The 25,598-nt window shown below is 36.2% G+C and overlaps 2 protein-coding genes across 2 annotated transcripts in view; one reads left to right on the forward strand and one right to left on the reverse strand.

Moving 5' to 3' along the window:
- jph1a (junctophilin 1a) overlaps positions 1-698 on the reverse strand; it is a 31,959-nt gene extending 31,261 nt beyond the window's left edge. Inside the window, exon 1 of the mRNA XM_024280311.2 lies at positions 13-698. The gene's annotated coding sequence lies outside the window, so the exon portion shown is untranslated. The remainder of the gene's footprint in view (positions 1-12) is intronic.
- A 226-nt stretch (positions 699-924) lies between these two features.
- Positions 925-4,625, forward strand: gdap1 (ganglioside induced differentiation associated protein 1). The gene is made up of 6 exons (XM_024280678.2): positions 925-1,153; positions 1,574-1,766; positions 2,145-2,318; positions 2,797-2,891; positions 3,485-3,596; positions 3,670-4,625. The coding sequence occupies exons 1-6, from the start codon at positions 998-1,000 to the stop codon at positions 4,020-4,022; spliced, it is 1,083 nt and encodes a 360-aa protein (XP_024136446.1). The 5' UTR covers positions 925-997; the 3' UTR covers positions 4,023-4,625.
- Positions 4,626-25,598: the final 20,973 nt, after the last annotated feature.

Raw genomic sequence — 25,598 nt, forward strand, 5'->3', positions numbered from 1 at the left:
GGCGTCATTTACCGGAGGCGCACGCCGGGTTCTCCGCTGCGTGTTGCTCGTCTCCCCCCTCTCACCCACTGATCACAGAGGGAGGGAGGGAGGCATGGAGACCCTGCTGAAGAAAGGCACCGGACCAATCGCAACGTCACAGCAGAGGGACGTCCCACGCTCCTCTTTGCCCCCACAGCCAAGCCTTTACGCGCGAACCCCACCAAAATAAGACACCTCTATATATGTGGCTTCACTCCACACAGGTGTTACTCTAACACTATTAAGCAGATTTAATAAATATATATATAATAAGATAACTGGTAACTTCCTCATTATTCAATGTATATCCTTTATTTTTAGTTAACACCAATATTTTCTTTTCCAATTATCTTCTTTCAAAACCTTTTATAACGTTATCATTATTTTATTTACTCAAAAAATATCAATCAATACTTGAAATTACAGAAAGAACAACAAAAAAAACATATAACTTATGAATAAAATCCAAATTTAATTTACTCAAAGCATCTGGATGATCTAGATAGTTACGTTTACAAAAAATACCATCACCTTACGCAACACTTTCACATTTTTTGTAAAATAAGGAGGAAAATAATGCCAATCCACAGAATTCAGAAAAAAAACAAGGCTCAATAGCACCATCTGCTGTGCAAACACATAAAACAAAACACAAGCTGTTACATAAAAATGTTGCTGTTCTTACATTATTAAACAGTTCCCCTCATTATTAATTTTTTAGATTACTATTTAATTATAAATTCAAGGTGTGTTGTGTCAATTTAATGAACAATTTGAATAATAGACAAGACTTTCTAGAATTTTTGAGATGATAAATATTATAAAGATCTAATATATAAACTAAAAATTGAGTTCGGAACCAATTCACGCATTTTGGTGAAATTATCCTCCCTGCCAGCAGGGGGCGTAGCTCGATTCAACAGCAAAACATTAGGACGCTGGTTTAACTCATCCTTCTCTTGTGCTAGCAGCTGAAATGGCGACCGAACGAGGTTCTGAAACCGAAAATGAGAAAGCGGCTCTTATTGAGACGACAAGTGAAGATTCAAACCCGCAACTCGGAACAATTTCAAAGAAAGAAGAGTCGAAGTTAACGCTTTATCACTGGACGCAGTCCTTCAATTCTCAGAAGGTGAGTGTTTCAGCACCACGGGTCAGAGGACAGCTCCTCAGGACTGTCATCTGTGACACTAATTTCATGTGGAAAACTGCACTTTAACCACAACTTTTGACAACGTTGTCATTCTAAATGGGGAGTCCCACGTGGTAATTTTTATTTTCACATCAGATAATCATTCATTTTGAAACTATATTTGAGTATATTCCAACTTTAATCTAAAATGCCCTATTATAAATAATATTTACTATTATTTTTTTTTGTATAGCCTGTTATTAAGTATGTTCCTTTTATCCTTACTTTTTGTCATTAGCATGTTGATGATAAATTAATTTAAACAAATCTATTGTTGTTTTACTGTGTTTTATCTACACATTGTCCTTGGTGTCTTGAAAGGCACTTATTCAATAAAAATGATTTAAATATCTTATCTAGGTACGTCTGGCCATAGCAGAGAAAGGTCTGCGCTGTGAGGAGTATGATGTGAGCCTTCCTCTGAGCGAGCACAACGAGCCATGGTTCATGCGCCTGAATCCTGCTGGGGAAGTTCCGGTTCTGGTCCACAATGACAATATTATCTGTGATCCGACACAGATAATGGACTACCTGGAGCAGAACTTTACTGATGGTGAGGCTAAATGATGGATGTAGCACCATTTTTTTTAAATCTGTATTTGCGCAAATAGAAATAAAAATAATCACTGGTGTGTGTGTTGAGTGTTTTTGTGTGTTTGTTCATTTTATGTTGGTTTCCTTTAAATTTGCTTTTGATTTTTCTAAGAGTATCTGCCCATTCAGCATGAAAGAACAGAGATCTGGTAAGCATGGAGTCACTTGAGTCGATCCCTGACAGTCTTGAAGTACACTCTCCCAAAACTAGCGTGTATTTTTTTATCTCCTGATTTTATTGTCAATAGATCCAAATTTAAAAGCAACATTTACGTTTCCTGTAAATTTTTGTCATGGCAGAGCTCTTGTGTATTTTTTCTTTACATTTCACGTGTAGAAGGAGTTCTAAAGCTGGTTCCTGAGGAGAACAGCAGGTACTACCTCAGAGTGCAGCACTACAGAGAGCTGTTGGACTCACTACAAATGGATGCCTACACGCATGGCTGTATCCTCCATCCGGAGATCACGGTGGACTCTCACATACCGGCATATGCGGCCACGTCCATACGAGGTAATGGTTCATGTCTGAGACCTCTGAGGAATACTTCCTGAGACTCTCCAGGTATTACTAAACAAAGTAGCTGTTCATACTAAAGCTGATTTTTTAAGGTGATACTCTAGTTTTAACTTTTTTGTATGGTTATATGGATGTCTATGCTTGAATTTATCCATTTTTTAAAAATATTTTATTTTATTTTAGTTATTTAAATAATTTATTTATAAATGCACCGACCGAAGACTGCTCTCAATTTGTTTGTTAAAATTTACAATGACAATAAAGCTATTCATTCATTCTTTCTTTAAATATAAGAAAAAAAGTAAATTCTAAAAATAAATCAGCAAATATAAAGACTTTCTGCTCTTAAATGCTCTTCAACTTGCACAAATTTAGTTTGGAGCTTTTTGTTTTTGTTAAGATAAGACATTTTCTTTTTTACTTTTTTGTAGTGTCATGTTTCAAATAACTTTGTTCTGTTTATATTTTGTAGCACAGGTTGGAAACACACAGACTGAGCTGAAGAAACTGGCTGAGCAGAATCCTGAGCTCAAAGATGCTTATATTGCAAAACAAAGACGCTTGAAGGTAAATTACTGAGATGCTTCTAATCTGCACAGATTTTGAATCATTACAGATTGGCTTTCACTGTAGTTAGCTACATAACTCTTATTCTCAGTGTTTTTTTTAACTTTAGTTAAATGTGCATTTTGATCAAGCAGTAGTTGTACACTTATAAGCTGGACTTTTTAATATAGGAGTCAGTAGGAAATTGAAGAACTGCAACATTTGGCACTAAATTTTGAAAACAGATTGAAGGCCTTCGCTTTTTTCAGATCATGCATAGAAGATGCATCAAGGGGAAATTTGCTATAACTTTGTGTTTGAAGTAAGTACACGGTGTGTGCCTTTGACGATGCAGTGTGCTGATAATTGGAGAATTGCATGCAAAAGATTAATGAATGCAATGAAGCCCAAAGCTTTCTTTAACCCACTTTTCCTTGACCTTCACCAACAAATACACCAACACATGCAGAGTCAGCATTGATAATAAATGTGTTTGTTTTTTGGAGTAAAGTTATTAACTTTAACAAAAAAATGTGTTTGTTCCAAATAGAGTAATAAAATCCAATCAACTTTCAACCTTAGATGAGTACAAAATGTTGCATCTTTTCCTGCAGTCGAAGCTGTTTGACCACGACAACATGAACCTGAAGAAGCTTCTGGATGAACTGGAGAGTGTGATGGATCAGGTGGAGACAGAGTTGCAGAGAAGGGCTGAAGAAACTCCAGGTATTTGTGAACATCTATGAAACAGCATTCAGTATGCTCCAAAGTACAACATTCTGTCGTCCTGCACCTGCAGAAGAAGGCAGCTCATCCTGGCTGTGCGGAGACTTCTTCAGCCTGGCAGATGTGTCTCTGGCAGTTACTTTGCACCGCCTAAAGTTCCTCGGGCTGTCTCGTCGCTACTGGGGTAACGGTAACCGCGCCAACGTGGAGACTTACTACGAGCGAGTGGTGGAGCGGCCCGCCTTCAGGAAAGTGCTGGGACACGTCAACAACATCCTCATCTCTGCTGTCCTTCCTGTTGCGTTTCGCTTGGCCAAAAGGAATGCACCGATCATAGTCGGCACCACTCTGTTGATAGGAGCTCTGGGAGGAGCCACATATTTAGCTTTTCTCTGCATGAAGAAAAGGCTGACGTTCTTTAGCTGAGTGGAAGCTAATCGTCTTATTTAATCTTTCATTGAGAAATTAATTAAAATCATATCTTGCACCCTAACAAATCTGAGTTTTTTCTTTCACTTTTTCTACTTATAATGTTTGGTTATTAATATAAGTAAAGATGGGTGAAATGTTCGGGGTGTCATTGATGAGGGTTTTATATGGAAATCCCCAAAATAATAACATCAAAATAAAAATGGCAAAAATAATGTTTGTTTTACATAAAGTTAAGTCAGCACTGAATTAAAAAAAAAAGCCATGTATTTATTGTATAACTCCTTGATTGTTCCATATCAAAATTATTGTAATTAAATTTTGGAAAACACATGTAAAACATATGTAACTTCAAAATTTATTCTACAAAAAAGACAATATGAAAGATCTCTGGCAGCGATAATAATGGATATCCATTCCATTATACAGTAAATTTAAAATATTGAATTTTAAAGATTTAGGGGATCAAAGTGTTTCAAAATTAATGCATAAAACAAATCAGAATAGTCTTTCACACCATATACAAAGATTTATCACATATCTTTAAGCTATGTCTTGTCTTTGTTATTTCATGGAAATTAAAATAAATAAAAAATAAAAGACAAAAAATAAAATTGATCAGAGTCTGAAAATTATTCCACACATTTTATGAGCAACTGTCTCTGTGAATGTAGCATGGAGCTCTGGAAGAATTTAAACTCTACTGGGGAAAATAAAACATTTGCTTTAAGAGTTATTTAGTATTTAAGAAATATTAGCAGACATTAACAGCACTAAAAACACTGAGTCTAAGCTTTGCATTTGATCTTAATCCAGAAAATGTGCATAACATTTAAATCAGAGATCAAATGTATCTGTTTAAAACTCATTTACTGTTTTCTTACATTTAACAGTTTTATAATGTTCTCATATATTTCAAAATAAAATATGATGTTAACTGCAAAATGATAAAAAATAAAAAACATTTTTTATGCAAATGTTAGACAACAAATGGCAAGTGTTCATAAATTGTTGCATTTTTCCCCCCATTTTTAAACAATAGATCAACCAGTGAAGGGAAATTTATCTGTTGGAGCATGAACATCCGTTGTTTTGTTTATCCACATAAACATTTACCATATGCTGGTACTAAATTCCACATCATGTGAGGTCATCCTCTCAACAAACAAACAAAAACTTTTCAGCAAACTTTGTTTTCAATATCTAAGAGGCATCATAAGGGGGAAAAAAAGGCAATCGCTCAAAATTGAATGCCAGCTTTGCAAAGTTGAACTCATAAAGTAGTAGCCAAAATAATAATATTCAATTTCCTCACACTAGTATAATTTCAAAAGGTCATAAACAAGATTAAAACTCAACTATCTTGTTGTAAACAAAGATAGAACTACTTATATTTAAATGTTTGAAAAGACTAGAGATGTAATTGTACACCTTCCCCACTAGATGTCCCTGTTTTCTTATTCAAAACCTAATTGAAAATTAAAAATACAAAAATGTCCATGCAAATAGATAATTAATGTACATAAAGAAAAGGTCGGGCTCACTTTTGCAATGCAGAGTGACACCGATTCTGTTAAAACATCTTGGAAATTTAAACCGAACTTTTTAAGACAAAAGGAATTTAACTAGTTGATAGTATTCACACTGCTTCTGTAGATCATGTGACTATTGATAGTTAGTTATTTAATTATTTATGGGGCTTTAATAACAGTACATCATCTTGTTTATCACTTCTCCCTGACAGGTTTATTTTGTGCAGCACAGACTAAGATGGAAAATGAATACATAATAAAGTCAAATATTTATCCATATTTCAGACAAAATCACCCATTCCTAATGTGGCGTGTCAGCTGTGAGGGATTGCCCACTGCTGTCTGTACCAGAGCTTCTTTTGGGTGTTTTTTTTTTTTGGAAAAGGTGACGTGGAGTCTCGTCCCTATCATGAAAATATACAAAATCAATGTGGCTCGACGCATCATCAACCTCTTGTTTTCTTTTCTCCCCACGCTCGTCCTCCAAGAAGAAGCGTTTCCCTGAACACAGTGATCTTTTTCCTCGTCCCGACAGACTGTCGACGTCAGAGGAGCTCGGTGAGGTAACACAGGTGTCTGTCTGGGATGTTTTCAAAGCCCCAGCACACAAGAAAATTAAGAGGGAGACACACAATACAGTGTCTGGGTGGCTGGAAGCCATGGCTAAGATTTTTTTTTCTTTTTTAAGAACATGGTGATTGAAATAAGTCCGCTGCAGGCGATCTGATTTCATTCTGTTTTGCCTTCATACGTTCCTGATTTATTGATTAGAAAAGCACTCCTTCATTTTCTTCGTCAAACTGGTTTTTTAACATGTTCTTCTAGTATTTTTCTCATGATGGAGGACATTTTATAAAATAACTGAATATCAAAACATATACATACACTAACCGTCTCCCTGCAGGCAGAGCCTAGAGAACTCCGTCACAATTACATCTCATCTTCTAGCAGCTTCCGATCCCCTCTTTAATTCCACAACACTTGTAAACCTTGTTTAGTGTTGCTTTCTCCTTAGAAACTCAGGGGATGCTTTAATAAACTCTTTGCTTCACATTACAGGAACTTCTCTCAGCTTGGCGTCACACTCTAAACCCTCCGGGGGGAACCCAATGTAAACAAGCAATTCCTATTGACCTTATTCCTGGGGCCTCTCATGTAAAAAGAGTTATGGGTGCAACTTCCGGCATAGCAACAGGAAGTTACATGGCTCTATTTGTTTCCACTGAAAGTTGGCGGTTTTGTTAGCTTTAGCGGTGCATACAAACTTTAAAAGCGTGTTTTACTTAATCCCTCAAAGTTTTCAAAAATGTCTTTGCGCAGTTCAGGTGCATGTTTAGCAGCTCGTGGTTGTACTAACAACCAAACTAAAATAAATTATATGTATGTTTGTTTCATACATAATGTCCGTATCCAACATTATGGTCGGGTTACTCCAGAACACCAGAGAAGAAGAGACGCCGGGTACTGCAGAGACCCGACAGCAGCGCGGTTAAGTTTTGAACACAAAAGATAACAAAAGAGAAAACACAACTGCATCCAGCCCCCAAATCCCACAGAAATTGGTTTGATTAAATGATTTTAAAAACCCAGCACCGCTTTTAACCACCACATTCATCCCAAAAGGATGGCACAAACAATGGAAGATTAGAATGTAATTTAGCTCAGATCATTTCAAGGCCAAAAAAAAAGAAGTGTAATAGTATTGTGACCAACAATTTACACTGACAAATATTCATGTTTTCTGTGCATTTGGAGTGTGTTAGGAGAGCTCATGAATGGAGAAAAAAAAAAAAAAAACACCCAGAAGAGCAAATTTCACTAAGCTCAACCATCTGTTGAACGAGACAAGCAAGGAAACTGAAACATTTGTAGTGAAACAAAACCCTCTGTTTACAGACTCTTATTACTTTCCCGCTCAATTCATTAATCACATTAAAGTTTTTTGCTGGGATGTCTTCCTGGTTTGTGGAGAACTGGGCAGGTGGGGTGATATTTGAGTTGTGTTGGATGCCTACAGACAGGCAGGCTGGGTAAACAGAAACCCACACAGCAGTCAGCTTACAGCCACCTTCATGTGGCTTTCACCCACTGGACTGAGTTTGTGGGATCATGTGGAAACTTCCATGGGCATTGGGCACTTTGAGGTTTAAAGGAGGAGGAAAAGTGCATTGAAACCAAGAAAATCAAGAAGAAGTGGGCAGATAAATTACCTGGGAGAACGGACAGAAGCAGCTGTGCTCTCACTGCTGTCCACTCAGCACTGCACGTTTGCATCAGTCGGTTTACTCTTTTACATTTCTCCTTCTTTGGTTACTTTGGACACGCTGCGTCGAACCAACCAGGGAAGATGTCCAAAGTCTGTTGGCAAATTCAGAAAGGTGTTCTGAGAACCCCCCTCCCCACCCTTACTGGAAAGCAGCCCTCCTTCCCTTTCAGAGTGTGTGATATACTGTTTGCTGAGTCGACAGAGGTGGGATCTCACAGTGTTGACACTACTGTTAAAATGACCCCCAGCTGGCTCATCCTCCCCGGCTTTATGATGAAATCCTGTGCCACCATTCATCCCCACATGTGCTCCTCAAATATTTAACCTTGGCCTGTGCAAACACTCCAGTGCTGGACAGATGATACCCAACGCCGCATTATAAATCTCTGCTCTGCTGCTCTGATGCGGCCAAGTCAAACACGCCGTCAGATTTTTATTGTGTTAATAATGACTTCCATCACAATCATTCAAATGAAACAGCGAGGATTCACAGAAGTTGTTTTTTTCTAACATTTCTAGAACGTGTGTGGAAAAAAATCAGCTGGACAGGTGCTTTGGAAGAATATCAGAAACAGAAATGAATGTTTTAGTGAAGGTTGCTCCTCCTAACTAGGCCTAAAAGTAATTTTTAAAATGTCCTCATGCACTATTTAAGTGGGAATATTTACTAAATATTTATAAAAAATGTGAGTGTAAAATTAAAGAACACATTTGGATTTTATTTTTCTTTAAAAACAGGTTAATCTCATTTTAAATAGATAAATATTGTCTATTACATAAGGGACAATTCCCAATGAGGTCTGTCCATTATTATAAATGTAAAAAGTCAGGACTTCAAGGAAGTAACTATGATTTAATCCACACTTCAAAGGATAAAATTCCACTTACACCTCTCATAAAAGAAATAAATATTAAAACAGTTATTAGTACTTAAATTTAGAAATTTTAAAAACATTTTTCAGAAAAAGCAGACTATTTGATGCAACGGTTGTCATGGTAACAGCTACAGAGCCTCCACCGCTTTGCTACAGCAGTGGAGAAAAGTGCCATAGATTCTAAACATCATGATAAGTTTAACAAAGCATTATTTCAAAGGAAAAGTTCAGGTTTTTTGGATTTCTCAGAGAGTTTTTGATGCGTAAAATTATAGTACTTTGGGCCTTTTTTTAAAGTCTTAATAGTTTGAGATCAAAGAAAATACCCCTTGGTGGTGTTAAAGTAAAGGAAATGTAAAGTAAAGTAATTTTTTTGTTGTATTTTGGCAGTTACTGAGTCACAATGTCACAAATTTAAATGAAAACACCTTAAATTAGTCTTTTCTCAGTAATTACTAGCTTCAATTAAAAATAAGTTAATCACACACAAAAAAATAATCACATGACAGCAGCATATATGTCCCATGAGCCTCCAGTCAGACAGCAAATGAAAAATCAATAAACTGTTTTCAGGAAACAAAGTTGTGAAATGGTCATCTCTTATGAATCCAAATAGGAGCTTGTCGCATGCTGCAAATGCCAAACTCTGGGGCAGAAGTTAGTGACAGAATTAGAAGAGATAATACAAAATAGTAAGCCACCACCTGAAGACAAGTGTACATAACTTAACCTAATAAATTAGGAGCCAAGGAGGTAAATGGATCTGCTACCTCGGCTACTTCCAAACTATCTGGAGACCATCAATAACTGCAATAAATTGCCTATGAGAAGAGATCCTGCCAATGTTACTCTGAATCCGATCATTTAAGTCCAGGTGCATCCCAGATTTTACAGGCCTCTTAGGTTTTTATGACTAAGAATGAGTAAATAGCAAAAAAAAAAAAAAAAAAAAAGAATTGTTTGCAAACTTGTATTTGAACAAATTAGATAATGACCAATGCACAGTTTTAGCCATTGCAGAGCACAGTGGTAGAGGGTTGATGATCTGGGCCTGCAGAACATAAACATCTTAAAGTGATCAAACTTGCCAAGATTTCCCAACAGTAGCTGGGTTGGCGTCACGAAAGGGATTCAGTAGGTTCTGAAGATGGATGATATTATATAATTCTTAAATCTATAGGAGAAAAAAGAGAGTATTATTTTTTTATTGACTGTGCATTACTGAAGATGGAGTCACTTACTGAGACTTTCTGTCTAAAAACAAACGCTTTACACAGTTAAAATTGCCTTAGACGTATAGATCCAGTCACTGTGTGAAGGTTTTTTTTTTATTTGAAAACATGTGTCTATGTCTACACATTATGAATATTAAAAAAGTCTGCTTTTTCTGCAAAATTCAGAAGAGTTTTCTGCACCCACGTGAACAAACGCTTCTCACTTGATCTTGACCTGGGTTCTCTGGCAAAACCAAACAAACATTTAATTATTTAACAGAATTGATAACAAGATTTGGAATTGCCCTGCAACTGCAGGCTAAATTATTCTGTCAAGATGTGAATTGATCAGAAATCTGCTGACTCCTTGAAATTGTGCTCCACAAGCAGCTTGTCCTCTCTGACCCCATGCAAGCAACAAAACAATGCAACAAGCTGACTATTGTTTAATACAAAAATGCTCCCTTGGAGGGCTGAGGGGGCATTTTTTGGTGACAACTTAAAGTTTTGAAACCCAATCCTCCTCAAGTTTGGGTTAATATGAAGTTCATGTTCTCTACTTGTTCTCTTGAAGTTATCTTTGATCTTGCCACCTAAAGCCGGGTTCAAGCTCGCAGTTGCAGTTTGTGACTTCAGAGGCACATTCTATTTACAGAGTAAGGTCAAAGCTGGAGTTTTTCACATTGATGTGTCACAAATTCCACATCTCTCCTACAAACCAAACTACCATTTTTAGACAAGAAAAAAAAAAAAAAAAAAAAAAAATTGGGAGCACATGATTCTGAAGAAAAAGTTTAAGTTTTTGCAGTAAATGTTACTGCTGCAGTCTTAACCTTGTTTAAAAATAGATTATTGATGTAAAAACTCATATATATTAACATGATAAAAGCAAAATGTACAAGTAAAACACTTAAAATCCACTACCAGCAGGACAGTAGTTGTGTTTAAAATTAACCTTCCTGAGGCGCCACATTCAATTTAATGGTGTTTTGGAAAAACCTGATCATCTGAGTGACCTAAAAACATTAAAGTTCCGAGGTGGACACATAAAATACTGAACATGTAACCTCATTTTCCTCTTTTATATTGGAAAATAAAAGCATCCTATGAGTAGGAAATAACATAAAACCATAGCACAAATGTTTGCTCCATCTATCAACATTAATCTTTGAATTAATTGGAATTGCTGCCCTTGATTGAGTATGGATGCACTTCTTAAAAATAGTTTACAAGTTGGAACATCAATGAAACAGGATGTTTTGGGTGAAAAACTGAAAAAAGGAGCTGAATGCTGCAGCTATATTCTTATTTTGTAGCTCAGTCATGTTTGTCTTTAGATTTATCCCACTGTCTTTCCTGAACCCTATGGCTCTATTTTATTTTATTTTATTTTCACTTTTCCACCGTACACACTAAATCTTTTGTGAGTAAAGATGGGATGGAGCTCAGCAAGGCCACGTGATTTATAGCATAAAAATACACAACCGCTTGGACATTTGGGTCAGCAAAATTTGAAAACTGTTGGCATGCTTGTGCATTTACTTTCATCACCTCATCTGCTGCCAGCATGTTGTAATAGTTTTAAAGGTGTAATGTTTTTTTTTTTTTTTTTGTCAACTCTATGACTGATTTTCTGTAGGACGTTGCTTGTTCCACAGTTCTCTGTCGGTAGTGTTTTCTGTTTTTCACGACTCTCATAGTGTTTGATTGTATGATGAGTCCAGACATCAGACATTTGATCTTCAAGACTCATTTCAAAGCACATTTGCTTAAAAAAACGGTTTTGCTTTAACAAAAAGTATGCCAAAGTATATTAATTAAAGATAATTGGATGTAAAGAGTTTTTTGTTTTTTCTTATTAACCTATGTTTTACAATTTTAATAGGGAAAACTCAAACCTGGGCTGCAGGGTGGTGCAGTGGTTAGCGCTCTGGCATCCCAGCGAGAAGGCTCCATACGCCATTCTAATGCCGAATCAGGAATTATACTGCTACATTTAGCCCTAAAAACAAAGAGTTATGGAAAAATCGTGTCTTCAAACCTGGACGACACTCCCACTTGATGACATCATCAATAGTTGCCGGTTAGCCACGTTAGCGCTGCTAGCGCTTGGAAATACATAAAAAAAAGTGGTCATCACTTCCATTTAAATGTAAACTTCTGTGCTTCACCCGCGTGAAGAAAAGAGCTTCTCCGAGAGGCGGTTCACCCTCTCCGCTGAGGTCTCTCTATCCCTCCGCGGCGAGGGTTACCCCTTCAAAGAACGATTTTGGACACCCCTTTCCTCTCAAACACCGCTACAATTGGAGGGGTAGGGAGGAGCCAGAGGGGTACTAGAGGAGGAATTTGGATTCGGCCTAAATTGCCCCTAGGTGTGTGTCCCTGCATCCGACAGGTAACCTTTTCAAGGTGTAGTCCGTCTAGCTTAAAGTTAGCTAGCTTGGCTCTGACTCCCCTTACAAAAATGAGTACAATCAAGTTTGTTTTAAGTATACTTTTTTAAAACAAAAATTGAGATAAGATACTTTAATTTTACTTTTTAGGTACTTGTTAGAGATAAACTTCACAAGTTCATAGGTTCATGTTACTATAAATGTATTTAGTCTATATTTGTCAGGTAAATATTTTGTTGCATGAAAAATTGAATTTTCTTATTAAAATTGATTTTTTTGTGCTAATGAGTAGAAGTTTATTACTTCTAAGCTGAAAGCAAATCTTAAAAGCCACATTAGATATACTTTCAAATGGACTTTCATAAACATAAAGTAAAGTTTATTGCCAGTAAAGTAATAGTATATCATAAAGGTTACTTTAAGCATACTTCTAAATATACTATTTATAAACTAAACTTGTTAGTAAACTGCAAGTATATTTTAAGTGGTAAAGTGGTACACTTTGGGAAATATACTTTTCTATGCTTAAGTACGCTTTAAAACACGTGTCAAAGTCAAGACCCGGGGGCCGAATCCGGCCCTCCGGGTAATTACATCCGGCCCTCCAGATCATTTTATTTTTAGTTTAATAATGGCCTGATATTAACTTGCACTTATTTATTCCTTGTATAATTTTGTCAAAATGTTTAAGTTATTTAAGGTTTAAGTTTATTTATACTGAAATAATATTCCTGCCTGTTTTTATTCATAGTAATGTTAAAACGTTACATTTTTAAAGTTCAAAAATGTTGTTTTAGTGTGTTTAAGAAATGTTTATCCTTTTCGGCTTGGTGTGTTTTGGATTTTGGCCTCCTTTGCAATTGAGTTTGACACCCCTGCTTTAAAACAAATCCTTGAAGTATACTTATCTTTGGTCAGGGCTGTTACCCCGAAGGGGATTCAGCAGATTATGAAGATGGATGGATGAAAAAGTCCAACTTTTGTTTGTGTTTTATCATATTTTTAAAATGTCTTTAGGTTTAGCTAAAACGCACAGACAAAACAAACAAAAAAAAACTATGTTAGAAGCAAAAGTAGAAGCTAAGAATTTGTACATAAAGTTCCACATTAAGATATGGGGAGAAAAAACGGATTTCAACAAAAACCTTGTCATAAATCTTCAATTCATGCCTGAATTTAAACTAACACATGTGAAGAACATATGTATTTCTGGTTTTTAGAAATGCAAAAAGGTGACATCACTTCCTGGAAGCTCTCATTGCTCTGCAACTAATGAACCTAAATGATAAGGACATATTCCACGCAATGCTTCCAGTCATTTGTGGCGCCTGTCAAATGCTCAAAATGACCGTATATTTTTCGGCACACAAACGTTCAGCTGCAGCCTTTATCTCTGAGAAGCAAGCAGGATAACAGGTGAAACTATATATGGTATTCTAAGCAGGCACTGGAAAGCAGATTATGCGCTGGCAGGGGTTTCGCAGCTTTCTTGCCAAGCACAATACTTGACATAATGAGAAACACTTGTTTCAAAACGAACAGTCCGACAAGCCACACAGAATTCAAAAGCAACCAAGGGAGTTCATATTTTACTGTATATCATTAACACTGATTATATTTAGAGGACTTAGCTCACAGCCATGGAATTGTTCTCATTCAGGATCCTCTGTAAACATTTTGGATGGGTTTTTATAAATGCCCAAAAGTTGTAGCACGCAAACAGAGAATTCTGCTTTCTACTAAGTTGATTTCTTAACTTTTTGGAAAAAAACGTATACCTAACATACTAAAACAAGTAGAATCCTGCAATAGATTTTTGGCTGGGACTTGATTTCTATAAGAACAAAAGAGAAATGGAACAGACTTTAAAACAATCAGATAAATCAGTGCAGTCTCCCTGTGCTTATTTATTTAAAACCCCTTTCCCTTTGAAAAACAGGCTTTAAATTGTCTTTTTTGGCCGTGGATTTCTAAAGAATTTTGCTGCCATAAAGTGAGGAATAAAACAACAGAAGGTTTTATTGACACGAATGTATCCATGAAAGATTTAAAGTCTTCTTTTTCTCTGGGTAGCCTGAACTCTTTAGTGCCAGCCATGTGAAGAAATACATCTTTTTTTTCTTCACCACCATTTCAAGTTATATATTTAAAGACCTAATCCAGACATATTTTGACTTTTTTTTAAATAATTGTCAGGGGTGTTTTAATTATGATTATGTTGTTTTGAGGCAAAATGTTAAAAAAACCTGTTGTTTTCTGGGACTTATTTCCCATAATCCCTTTGTTTACATGCTGTTTATAGCCTCTCGTCGCTGCCTGATCTGTTACTGCTACCTAATCGGTCACTGCAAGCAGTAAAATGCGTCTACTTCTGTTAAAGCACAACATCTTTAGATGTTAATAACAAGAATAACTTCTTAAAGTGTTTATGATAACTAAAATGTTTATTTTAACATTTTCAAGAAAAATGTTAAGGATCAGGACTACACAATCCTGCGAAGGACTCCATGTCGACTCCAAATGTTTTCTTCTTCTTCTGTTTCGATTATAGGCAGTTTACTCCCCAGTGTAGGAGGATACACGCTGGGACTGATCGGTCGGCCATTACAGATCGAGTAGCAACACCCTTCACAACCCCAACCGAACATTAGTGGTACAATAAAAATGGCGAGCAAAATCGGAGCTATCCAGTTGTACAATTGTGAGCCAGGTGCCAGCTCAGAAGAGAAAAACAAAGATGTTAATGGACCAATTTATCTGCTCAGTGATGTATCGCAATTAAATATTTCTACAGTTTCTGCATCAGCTTTGTCAAACAATATTTCTTCATCTGCTATTGATTCACTGCTGTTTGAATAAAGAATGCTGAAGATTTTTTAAGCTTAAAGTCTTATATATATGTGCTTCATTGTGAAAAAATAGAATATGTTAAAAACACCAAAAAACACAATTTTCAGAAAATGAAAGCACAGGAAATAACTTTCTAACAATGACCCTGAGAGAGGAACAGATGCTGATTTGGCTGGTAAATTCTTCCCATAAGGTGCTTTAGATGCATGGTGTGCGTGTTAGAGCGTGGTCCTGTGATATTTTGCAGCCACAAGAAGAAAACAAGTGTTAGCTAGAACTCACATTGCATTGAAAGTTTGTGGCAGATACTCATTGGTGAGTGTACAGTGTGGGCGGATGTGGACCAAAGCCAGACATTTCAGTTCACAGGAGCTGACTTGTATTTATACAAGGTTTTTGATAGATTATCAGATTTGAGATAGAGCTACTGTAGTGGTTCATGAAAATATGCACCTTTGAGCTGTGAACTCAATATATTTATGTTGTTATGGGCTTTAGATTAAAAAGACAAGGTGCAGGCAACTTCACATTTGCATCTCATTTTTTCTTGAAGGCCAGAGGGCACTCATTTTTCAACTTTTTTATTGAGCTATGAACTTAGAGAATATAATACTGGTAAATTTCACACGCATGAAAAAAAATTAATGATGTACTAGCTGCTGTTACATACAACCTCCAGCAGGAGCTTGGCAACTTCTTATAAACAAAGAAGAAATCAATAAAAGCACTGCCAGGACACTGTTGTACTTTGGTTACACCCTAGCAGAAATTGTGGTCATTTCAATCAGTATTCCAGACCTTTGTCTGAGGAAATGTACACCGTGTGCTTTGGACCAAAGATTAAAGAGACATCCTCGTCCAAAAGCCAAGGACTCTGGAGTTTTAGGGTTGTATCAGTGCTCTGTCAGAAAATGTTACGATTGGACGATGGCAAAATGAATGGGAAAAAGTCAGTTGAGAGTGACATTAAAATATAATTCCTTCAAAATTAGGAGATTTATTTTTTCAAAAGAGCACGATGAGTGTAGAAGTATTGGACGGACCAGCTGGATCTGTTCAAATGAAACAAATCATAAAAATTGAAGTGGAAAATGGTTTAGTGACTCTAGATCATAACTTTGCTTCAGCAAGATATCAGTTACAGTTTTGGCCTCCGTTCATGTCTCATCAGCTGTTTTGGGGAGGCTGAAATCAGAGTTGGAGCTTCTTGGCACAGGCACATTGGATCTGCCCCCCACCTCAGAGTCTTTAATCCCATTTGAGGGAAGGGTCCTTTAGTAGGTGAGCAATTTGGGCTCTATTGCCCACAACCCACCAAATCTTCACTATGTCTCCAACTCCATTGTGGAAGGTGCCAGGAATGGTGTTTGGGTCTTGGGTACATCGGCTTTTTGGGCCTGATGGGCCCCTGTCCATATGGTAAGGTGGATCTCTAAGATTTACAGAGGGTTTTTTTTAGGGTTGGTCTTAGGGCCCTGTCTTTGTGCGTCCTTTTGAGTCAGCTACTGGACTGGTTGGGGTGCCATACCGGTACCCTCTTGGTGGCCCCTGTCTGCCTCTGAGGGCTGTGGTGTGTCTCATGTGGGGCTGGAAGGGACTTTGGGTACATGTGGCCTGGGACTAGAACTAAAACAGTAGTTTGTGTACTTTTCTACCTTCCTTGAAGGTCCAAAGTGCTGCAAAGTTCCTACAAGTTTCTTCAAGACTTTTAAAGATGTTTTTAAGGACAGCTACTTCCTATTTTAGTCATTGTTTCTAATTTTATTAATATATCGGTATTTCCATTTTATGATGAAAAACTGTAGCATGAATGTGAGCATTCAGTGCATAAGAACTGATTATTAACATCATTTGATCAAAATAATTGTGGTTGAAAAATTAAAATTTTGACATGAAATGTGAAAGTTTTGAGCAGCACAATTTTTAAAGCTCATTTTAAGAGTTTTTTTAAGATATTATTTACAAATATATATAAATTAAAAGCTTCTAAGATTTTTTAAGACCCTGCCAACCTATAACTACCAGGAGCAATGTGGGAAAAGCAGGGAGCAAGCCTGCAAATTCTAATTAGAGGTCAACAAATCTACTTCTGCACCACGGCTGCCCCAACTATTAACTATAAGGCATTGTTGCCAACATTAACTTATTTATGAATTTTTATAAACTGCATTCTTCTGACTTACTTTTAAATGTAAAATAGTGCTCTGCAGTACTTAAAGTTAAAAATAGTCAAAAAAGGAATAGACCAAACAGATTAAATAGATGCTCAAGTAAACCTTTAAACTGTGTGAACTATTCAATATTTCAAGGATCCAAAAATAAGCAGAAAGATGAAAGAGCACAGTGGTTGTCCACTGTGACGCCATCATTTAGTTTTCTAAACTCTGACATTTAGACAGGTACAGTGTTTTACCGCTGCTTGTCTCAGTTCTTAATCCAATCCAGACTAGATTTATCCTGACACAAACTATGACATTTCAACTAGACACCGCAGTCCCACACCTCATCCAGTGGACAGCTGTGATAGACCGTAAGTAAAGAGGATTTAAACCACATTGCAGAAAATAAAACAAAAATAAATACCATCATCAACAGAACGAAAGAAGCTCAACATGCTTCACTTAGAAGGAGACACCTGGGCAGCTGTTGGGTTTTTTTCAATAATAAAACTTTGATTACCTGCAATGAACTCAAACCTACAAGACCAAACATGGGTAATTTATTTAAGGTAAGGCCTGTATGCGGTCTAAAATGTGGGTAACCAGTATTTTGATTTGCCTCGGATCACATATTGCCCCAGATCATTTCTTTCCCATCCCTCTGAAGTGCATTGGTCTGGTGCACAAATGACAGCAGAGCAAACGTGAGTGTTTCGTCAGCACTGGTCTGTGGCTTGCACCGCCTTGGAAAGATGAGCAGATTTGGTCACATTTAACAGAAACATACAGACTTTTTTAATGTTTATTATCATTACATAGAGTAACAGACAGGAGAGATGGTGAACTAGACTCAGTCACATAGAATGATGTTGCTTTTCTCTTTAAAACAGGCAAGTAAAGACATATAACTTTCTTAGATGTTTATTTTTTTATGAATACTATCATGTTCAGTTTTGGTGTACTCTTTGTTGCCCATCAATTCAGTCCTGGCTGAGTTATTTCTAAAAAAAAAAAAAAAAAAAAAAGGAAAATTAGGAGGATTTTGGAGATTAAAGATTATTTTTTTGCAACCCAGAGTAATATTATGTTAAAAAAATTACCATATATAAATCCTAACACAGAATTTTCAGCTGTTTTTCTAATTTTTGCTAAGGATAGCATCAAAACATCTAAAACAATGACATGAAGTTGGACAAAAATGTCTTTTTGTGTGTTTTTCCTGCATTTTTTGCACAAGGGAGCTGCCACAAATTTTTGTTGTATTCTGTACAATGACAATAATGCTATTCTATTCTGTTAGATTACAAAAATACTTAATTTGGTGTATGTCATGTTATGGATTTGTGAATTTGTAAGTGTTTGAACATTTGTGACCTAATTTAAGGATTAATTAGTGTTTTCATCATGATAACTTAATGTTTGTGAGCTTGCAGGTGTTCTAATATTAGCAAAAACAAAAAGATTACATATCAATAATTTATTTTAAGACTTTTTTTGTTTTTTTTTTTAAGTCAAAAATTTTCATAGAAGTTGTTTTTTTCCTTTGATCCCACAGAAGCTAAAAGCTTTTCCAATTTTCCAAAATAATAGTAAAAAGCATTATAGTTTAATATCAATTCTACAGAAATTCTGCTACTGCAAAATAAATAAACAAGGAATAAGGCAAAAAATTTAAAGACAAAATAAAAATAGGTACCACAAAGGTTCACTTGGAGATTAATCACAACAAACTAAGCTCTGTCTGAACATTACACTTAATATGCAAGTCAGTTTTATGGAGATACATGGATAAACCTAGGAGTCCACTGGGAAAGTCTGAATTATGATCATTCCTGTAATGACGTCTCCAGAGGACCATCTGATTTAGAGTTTAACAAAATCATTTCTTTGAAAGGAGGAATGGGTGCATAGAACTGGTTGAGAGGAGTTAGAAAGGCTTTTTCTGCAAAAAAAAAAAAAAAAAAACTCATAAAATAAGGAAGATCTGATATGTCAGCTCAAAATAAATAAAAAAAAGTCAAAGTAGGAGATACTCAATGGAATATTAGTAACAACATCATGCAAAATCAAGACTTATCCATGATATTTGTGAGATTAAAAGAGATGCAAAGAGAAACCATCAACCACATAGTCTTTTGTTTCTTTCCAGGAAAGGATTTTTTGCCATCAATCCCCACAGGCCTTTTAAAAAACTTCTCTCACTGCGCATTTATGTGCTCCTTTGTGAGTTTCTTGCATTTTACAGCACCAGTCTTTCTGCCAATTACGTCATCCCTCCAACGATTCTTTATAATAACAAATTGACATCATTTACATCAATTAAAGACATTTGGACACCTGAATACAATAAAACCCCATTTTATAAATCCTTGTTTTCTGCACAATTTTTCTCAATTATCAGGAAAATCAATAACAGATATTCAGGTTTAATTCTAAAAAGGATTTTCTTATATGTTTGTAGCCACATGTAAAATTAAAAAGGATATTAGGTAAGGGTAAACACGTTTATTCCCCATCATCTCACTTCTGCTTTAGTCATTTCTCAGAAGAAACTCTAGAGCACCATGGCGCAAGCTGCAGCAAAATGACATAAATCTTGGCAAACTAATATTCTTAGCTAAACATTTTGAAATGTTTTTTTTTTTGGAAGTGATATTTTTCTTCTAACCCTTTACTTGAAAAACTACATAAAACATTTGTCCTGCAGGATTTGGATTTGAGGTGAAGTGGAGAAGAAGGGAATGTTGTCTTGGGGCTTCTTAATAGTATGTACTTTTGAGCGTCTTTTACGTCACTACCACCCACTGCTTTTCCTCCGCATACGGTTGAGTTCCAGGAATGTGTTTCCTTAGCCTGTTTCTGATGACATGGGTCATGTCTCTGACACTGCACATGCTGAGGAGAGGCTTAGAACATGGGAAGGAACATGCAGGTTTTTCATCTTGAGGCTCTAATTGGTGTTATTTGCTCCTTTTTTGACTTATTAAAAGATCAGTTTAATAAAAAAGTGTTATTAGGCAGGTGTAATTCAAACAAAAATACATGTTCCACTTTAAAGAAAAACATTTTAGACAATCACTACTAACACTGATTGATTAACCAAACTTCATTGATAAATTTGAAAAAAACACATACAAGACCATGTTTAAATGAAGCATTTTAAGGTTTTTTTCTTTTTTTTTTTACAAGTTTTTAATTAACCTCTTAGGACTTAGCATCCACATGCATGGACATCACATGGTGGGTTATTCGTGCTTAACAGGAGCCCTGTGAACACATGTTAAGTTCAGAGATGTCAGACGCCAGGCCTCGAGGGACAGAATCCTGCTGGTTTTTCACAAACCTAGCTGCTGATTACCTGGATCAGGTGTGTTTTGCCAATGAAAAGCTACAAAAGTCAGATGGAAAATGGCCCTCAAGGTCTTGAGTTTGACACCTGTGGTCTGGAGGCTTAGCTGAAATAATAGGTTGGGTCTAAAAAGATTAAATAATTTGTAAAAACATTTTATGTAGACCTCCCGCGACCCCGAAAGGGAAGAAGCGGACAAGAAGATGGATGGATGGATTTTATGTAGACCTTCAAATTATTCTACAGATCAAAATAAGGGTTAATTGTACTTGTAAGCACAACCATGCAGTGCTTGCTTTCTTGCAATCATTCCTGAAATGAACGAATGACTTTTAATTTGGCTTTTTCATCCCCAAAAGCACTTTGATATAAGGAAATCTAAAAAACAGGAGATTTTCTCAAGATTCAGTCCATTCATCCATCCCATCTTCAGTTGACTAAACAGGTCACCAGTGTGGTGCGGGGTTGGTGATGAAAGATTTTGTTTGTTTGTTTTTTTTTTCTACTTTCATGTGTGATTTTTCAAATCATTCCATCACCACAGCAATGCAGCATTTCTTTAAGTTTAAGGTTTCCCCTGAGGGACATCAACCCATAGGAATAATTGGATCCAAAAAGAGAAATAAAATCTCCAAAATGTTCTGTTTTAATTAAAGCATGTTTTTGTCCAAATGCCATATTATTTTTTTCATTTTATGAGGTTGATTACCAAATCACTCCTTGTATTTGCTTCTAGTCTGGCCCATATGCCAAATTTGGGATTTTTTCGTGGCCCATAAGTTAAAAAGTTTGCCCACCCCTGATTTAAAAGGACTCAATTATCAAGATGATGACGTTAACACAAGCACAGATGAAGCAAGTGCTAACATGCTCTTCTGCAGAGAAACCCTTTACTTCATGATTAACAAAAAAAGTTGCAAAGGTAGGTCAACATTGGTCTGGGGGTTGTAAAACTAGCATATTCATTGATATTTATTAACAGTGAGCCACTGCTGTCATTATAGAACTTAAATATTTTCAAGGAAATTTCTGTAGAAGTCACTGAATTCATGCAAAAAAAAAAAAAAAAAAAAAAAAAACAGCAGGATTTTAAGCTTTTATTATATACTTCATCAAAGCCAATGAACTGATCAAACAACAAAAAAATAGCATTATAGCACACATTTCAATTTTAAATGTATCATTTCAGAAAACATATTTTACCCTCTTGCATCCAAACATTTCTTTCTGCACCTGATAAAAGTCAGAGGGCAAAGAGGCAAATGAATCCACCGTCATTTTAGGTGGTAAAGACACTGTGTTGTACATCCAGCTGGAAATGATTCGAGGCAAATCCAGAGCTCAACGTCTTCCAGCTAAAACAGAAAGAAGCGGCCTGTGGATTCTCACCGAGATGCCACTTGGATGCAGCGAAATGTTTAGCTGAGGTATTTATGGCCAGCTGTTCTATGTTTATATATTTCATTCCACATTTGCAGGATGAGTTTAAAAAAAATAAAATTAAGTAGTAAATACAGTTTAGCAACAATTAGAATTAATCTACATTTTTTACTAGAGGAAACCTCAGAAAAATCCTACGATTTAAAAAAAAATCTCTTTACAATCCTTTTTTCTTTGGCTTTAAATCATGTTTTTTTTTTTTTTCAAATAATTTGGTTTAGGGCTGCACGGTGGCGCAGTGGTTAGCGCTCTCGCCTCACAGCGAGAAGGCCCCGGTTCGAATCCCGGCTGGGACCTTTCTGTGTGGAGTTTGCATGTTCTCCCCGTGCATGCGTGGGTTTTCACCGGGGACTCTGGCTTCCTCCCACTGTCCAAAAACATGCTTCATAGGTTAATTGGTGACTCTAAATTGCCCCTAGGTGTGAATGTGAGAGTGAATGGGTGTGTGATTGAGGCCCTGTGACAGACTGGCGACCTGTCCAGGGTGTACCCCGCCTTCGCCCATCAGCAGCCGGGATAGGCTCCGGCGCCCCCGCGACCCCGAAAGGGACGAAGCGGTCAGGAAAATGGATGGATGGATAATTTGGTTTAATCAAAGCACCTCAACCTTCTGCTGGGGACTTTTAATTCAAACATACTTAGATTGGAGTTGGAAAACATCAGTTTCAATGTAAACTTCACCAAAATGGTAATGTAGGCTCAAGGGAATCCATCAAAATCCTTCCAAGATAACAAGTTTTTTAAGTACTACTTCTGAGTACAGCTGCACAACTGCTAATTAGTTTCACTTAAATACATTCTTTCATCTTGGCCTAATTTTTGTGAACATGCAGGCAAAGTACGTTTGTTTTCCTTTCTTTTCTTTTCTCGTTTCTCTCTCAAGTATACCAAACTTGCCAGCTCATACTTTCCAGAAACAAACCGTATTCCAGCTGGCATCTGGTGCATGGAAATGTTTGTAACTCACAATCGTACCTGGCACGGAGGGAAGCAAAAAATAAATAAATAAAAATAATCACCGACTGCAAACGTGCCAAGAGATGTTATCGTTGAATTTTATTGTTTTTCTGAGTGTAAGCATTCTTACAATGTTGAAAATACACGAGAACAATAAGCTCCTCTCAATGATTTCTGTAGCCAAATTTTAGAAATTCTTTGAAATGTTTCCAACCAGAATCATTGGGATCCATTTTTGAGACTGAAGTGTTATTCTGGAAATGTCTTTTCCCCTCTCAGAGCTTTCTTGGAGCGGGAAACACATCGTTCTCCGTACAGACTGCAATCAAGGCTAAAGTGTATCCTGACATGTGGAAGAGAAAGCACCTGTTTTTCTTATTGACGGCCATGTTTAGATTGCTAGTGCAGACACACTTGCTGGACGGACTTTTTTAAAGTTCACAGATTCAGCTGTTGATGCTCGAGATCTCAATCTGGGTGAGAAGGTATTTATTAGCCTAAATATTACAAACAGAACAGAAAAATATTTTGAGGGAAAAATCAAGATTGATTTTGACTCTTTAACTGAGACAAAACAGCAAACAATCGTGAAATGCAGCGACGGCGTTCAAGGAGCCTCAAACTTCCTCCATCTGGAATCACTCTGCTACTGTGTGTCTGGGGACTGAGCCGCACAGGTCAAAGGGCAAAGAAAGGTTTGCCATTAAAACTGTGCTGAGAAATACCCCAAGAGGATTACGCTGCTAAATCATGGTCCATCAAGCACTAACAAAGGAGAAAGTAGAGGAATTAGACTGCTACCTGGTGGGAAATGTGCTCATTCACCAACGACAAACTTAAGCGAAGGTGTCTGTGATGGAGTCCAAAAGCATTTCAAAACTTATTTAATAATTCTGTTTGCTCTGTGTCCAAAGTCAGAAGATAGTCAGTTCTTGAGAGGACTGTTAAGTGTTGAGAATATAAAATTAATAAAAAGATGACAAGTATTGCCCGAAGGAAAGGAGAGTTTCATTTATTTTATAAAAATAAAAGTATATACATTTTAATTTTTTTAGTATATTGACTTAAAAACTACTCACGGTTAGTGTTAGTCACTGCATGGGCTTTAATATCAATATTTTATGTACCTGAGGCTTAATCTGTTTGGTGATCCAGTGGTTTAGACACTTTTGGTCCTCTCCCAAGTAAAAAAAAAAACAAAAAACATCCTGGCTTTTTATTACTCATGAAAAAATAATTCATTTTGGTCATAAAGATGTTATATGACAAAGACATTTGAACTGTAATGCTCTTGTGGATGGTATAAAGTCTAGCAGGTAAAACAGACGCCCTGGGGAGCTGCTTGGAGGGTTGTGGGTAATCTAAGAGGAAATCGCTGTTACACATCTGTCAGTGAAATTACCCAAGTTTTTTTTCATTGTTATCTTTGGACAAGTATTAGCTCACAACGTGGCTCTTATTCTGATAATTATATGGTATTACTACAAGTCATAACCTTAGTTTTACTAAGATGTTGCTACTATTTTATAGCTGTACTGACATGTAAAACAGTTAAACTTTTTTCCATGTAAAAATATGCATGTAAAAACATCTTTTTTATTTGAAAATTTGATAGTGATCTAAGAAATCAGAAATTCATTAGAATTAATTGTTTTAAATAACAGGTTTCTTAGAAAAAAGTATTAGATAGATAGATAGACCTTTATTGTCATTATCACAAGGACAATGAAATTGCAGCAACCGTTTCAGTGCAAGTGGCATAAAAAATACAGAACATAATATAAAAAATACGATATAAAGTATAAAAAATATGTAGAAAAATATATACAATGAACTGTGCCATATAAGACTATGAGCATATATGTACATTATGGATGTGCAAAAAAGCGAGCATTTAAATAACCAGATTTACAGATTTACATATGCATATGTACATAAGCAGTATATAAATATATGAACATGTACTGTACAGTGTGATGAGCAGTTATCTGTGTGAGTTGGAATTTAGCATAGATACTGCTTTTGGAAAGAAGCTGTTTTTCAGTCTGTTTGTTTTTGTTTTGATGCCTCTGTAACGCCTTCCGGAGGGCATCAGGGCAAACAAGTCCGAACCGGGGTGTGAACTGTCCTTGACGATGTTTTTGTTTTTATTTAAATAAATAAATAAATCTTATTATTTTTTGAGTACATTTTACTAAAGATGAAAGCAACAAACACTTTTTGGGAACACACTGCAACATCAAAACAGGACAATAGCTTAAAAAAAAGTTACAATTTTAAATAAATAAAATAAAACTAATGAAAATGTTCTGATTAGAAACCAAAGGCCTTTCATCCCTTTTGAGTTTCTTTTTGACAGATGTTTTGTTCAACGTTTGTGTAATGTGTCATTTAAAAAATTGTTAATTTAAATTTTAATTCTACTTTGAGAGCCACGATGGGCCAACTATTCCCCATGGGGCCCTCTCGTGGAGGTCTATGATTTAGTCTCTGGTGTCTTTGGACAGCTCTTTGGTCTTGACCATGTTAGCAGTTGGA

This window comes from Oryzias melastigma, linkage group LG20 (genome assembly GCF_002922805.2).
Source record: "Oryzias melastigma strain HK-1 linkage group LG20, ASM292280v2, whole genome shotgun sequence".
NCBI classification, from domain to species: Eukaryota; Metazoa; Chordata; class Actinopteri; order Beloniformes; family Adrianichthyidae; genus Oryzias; species Oryzias melastigma.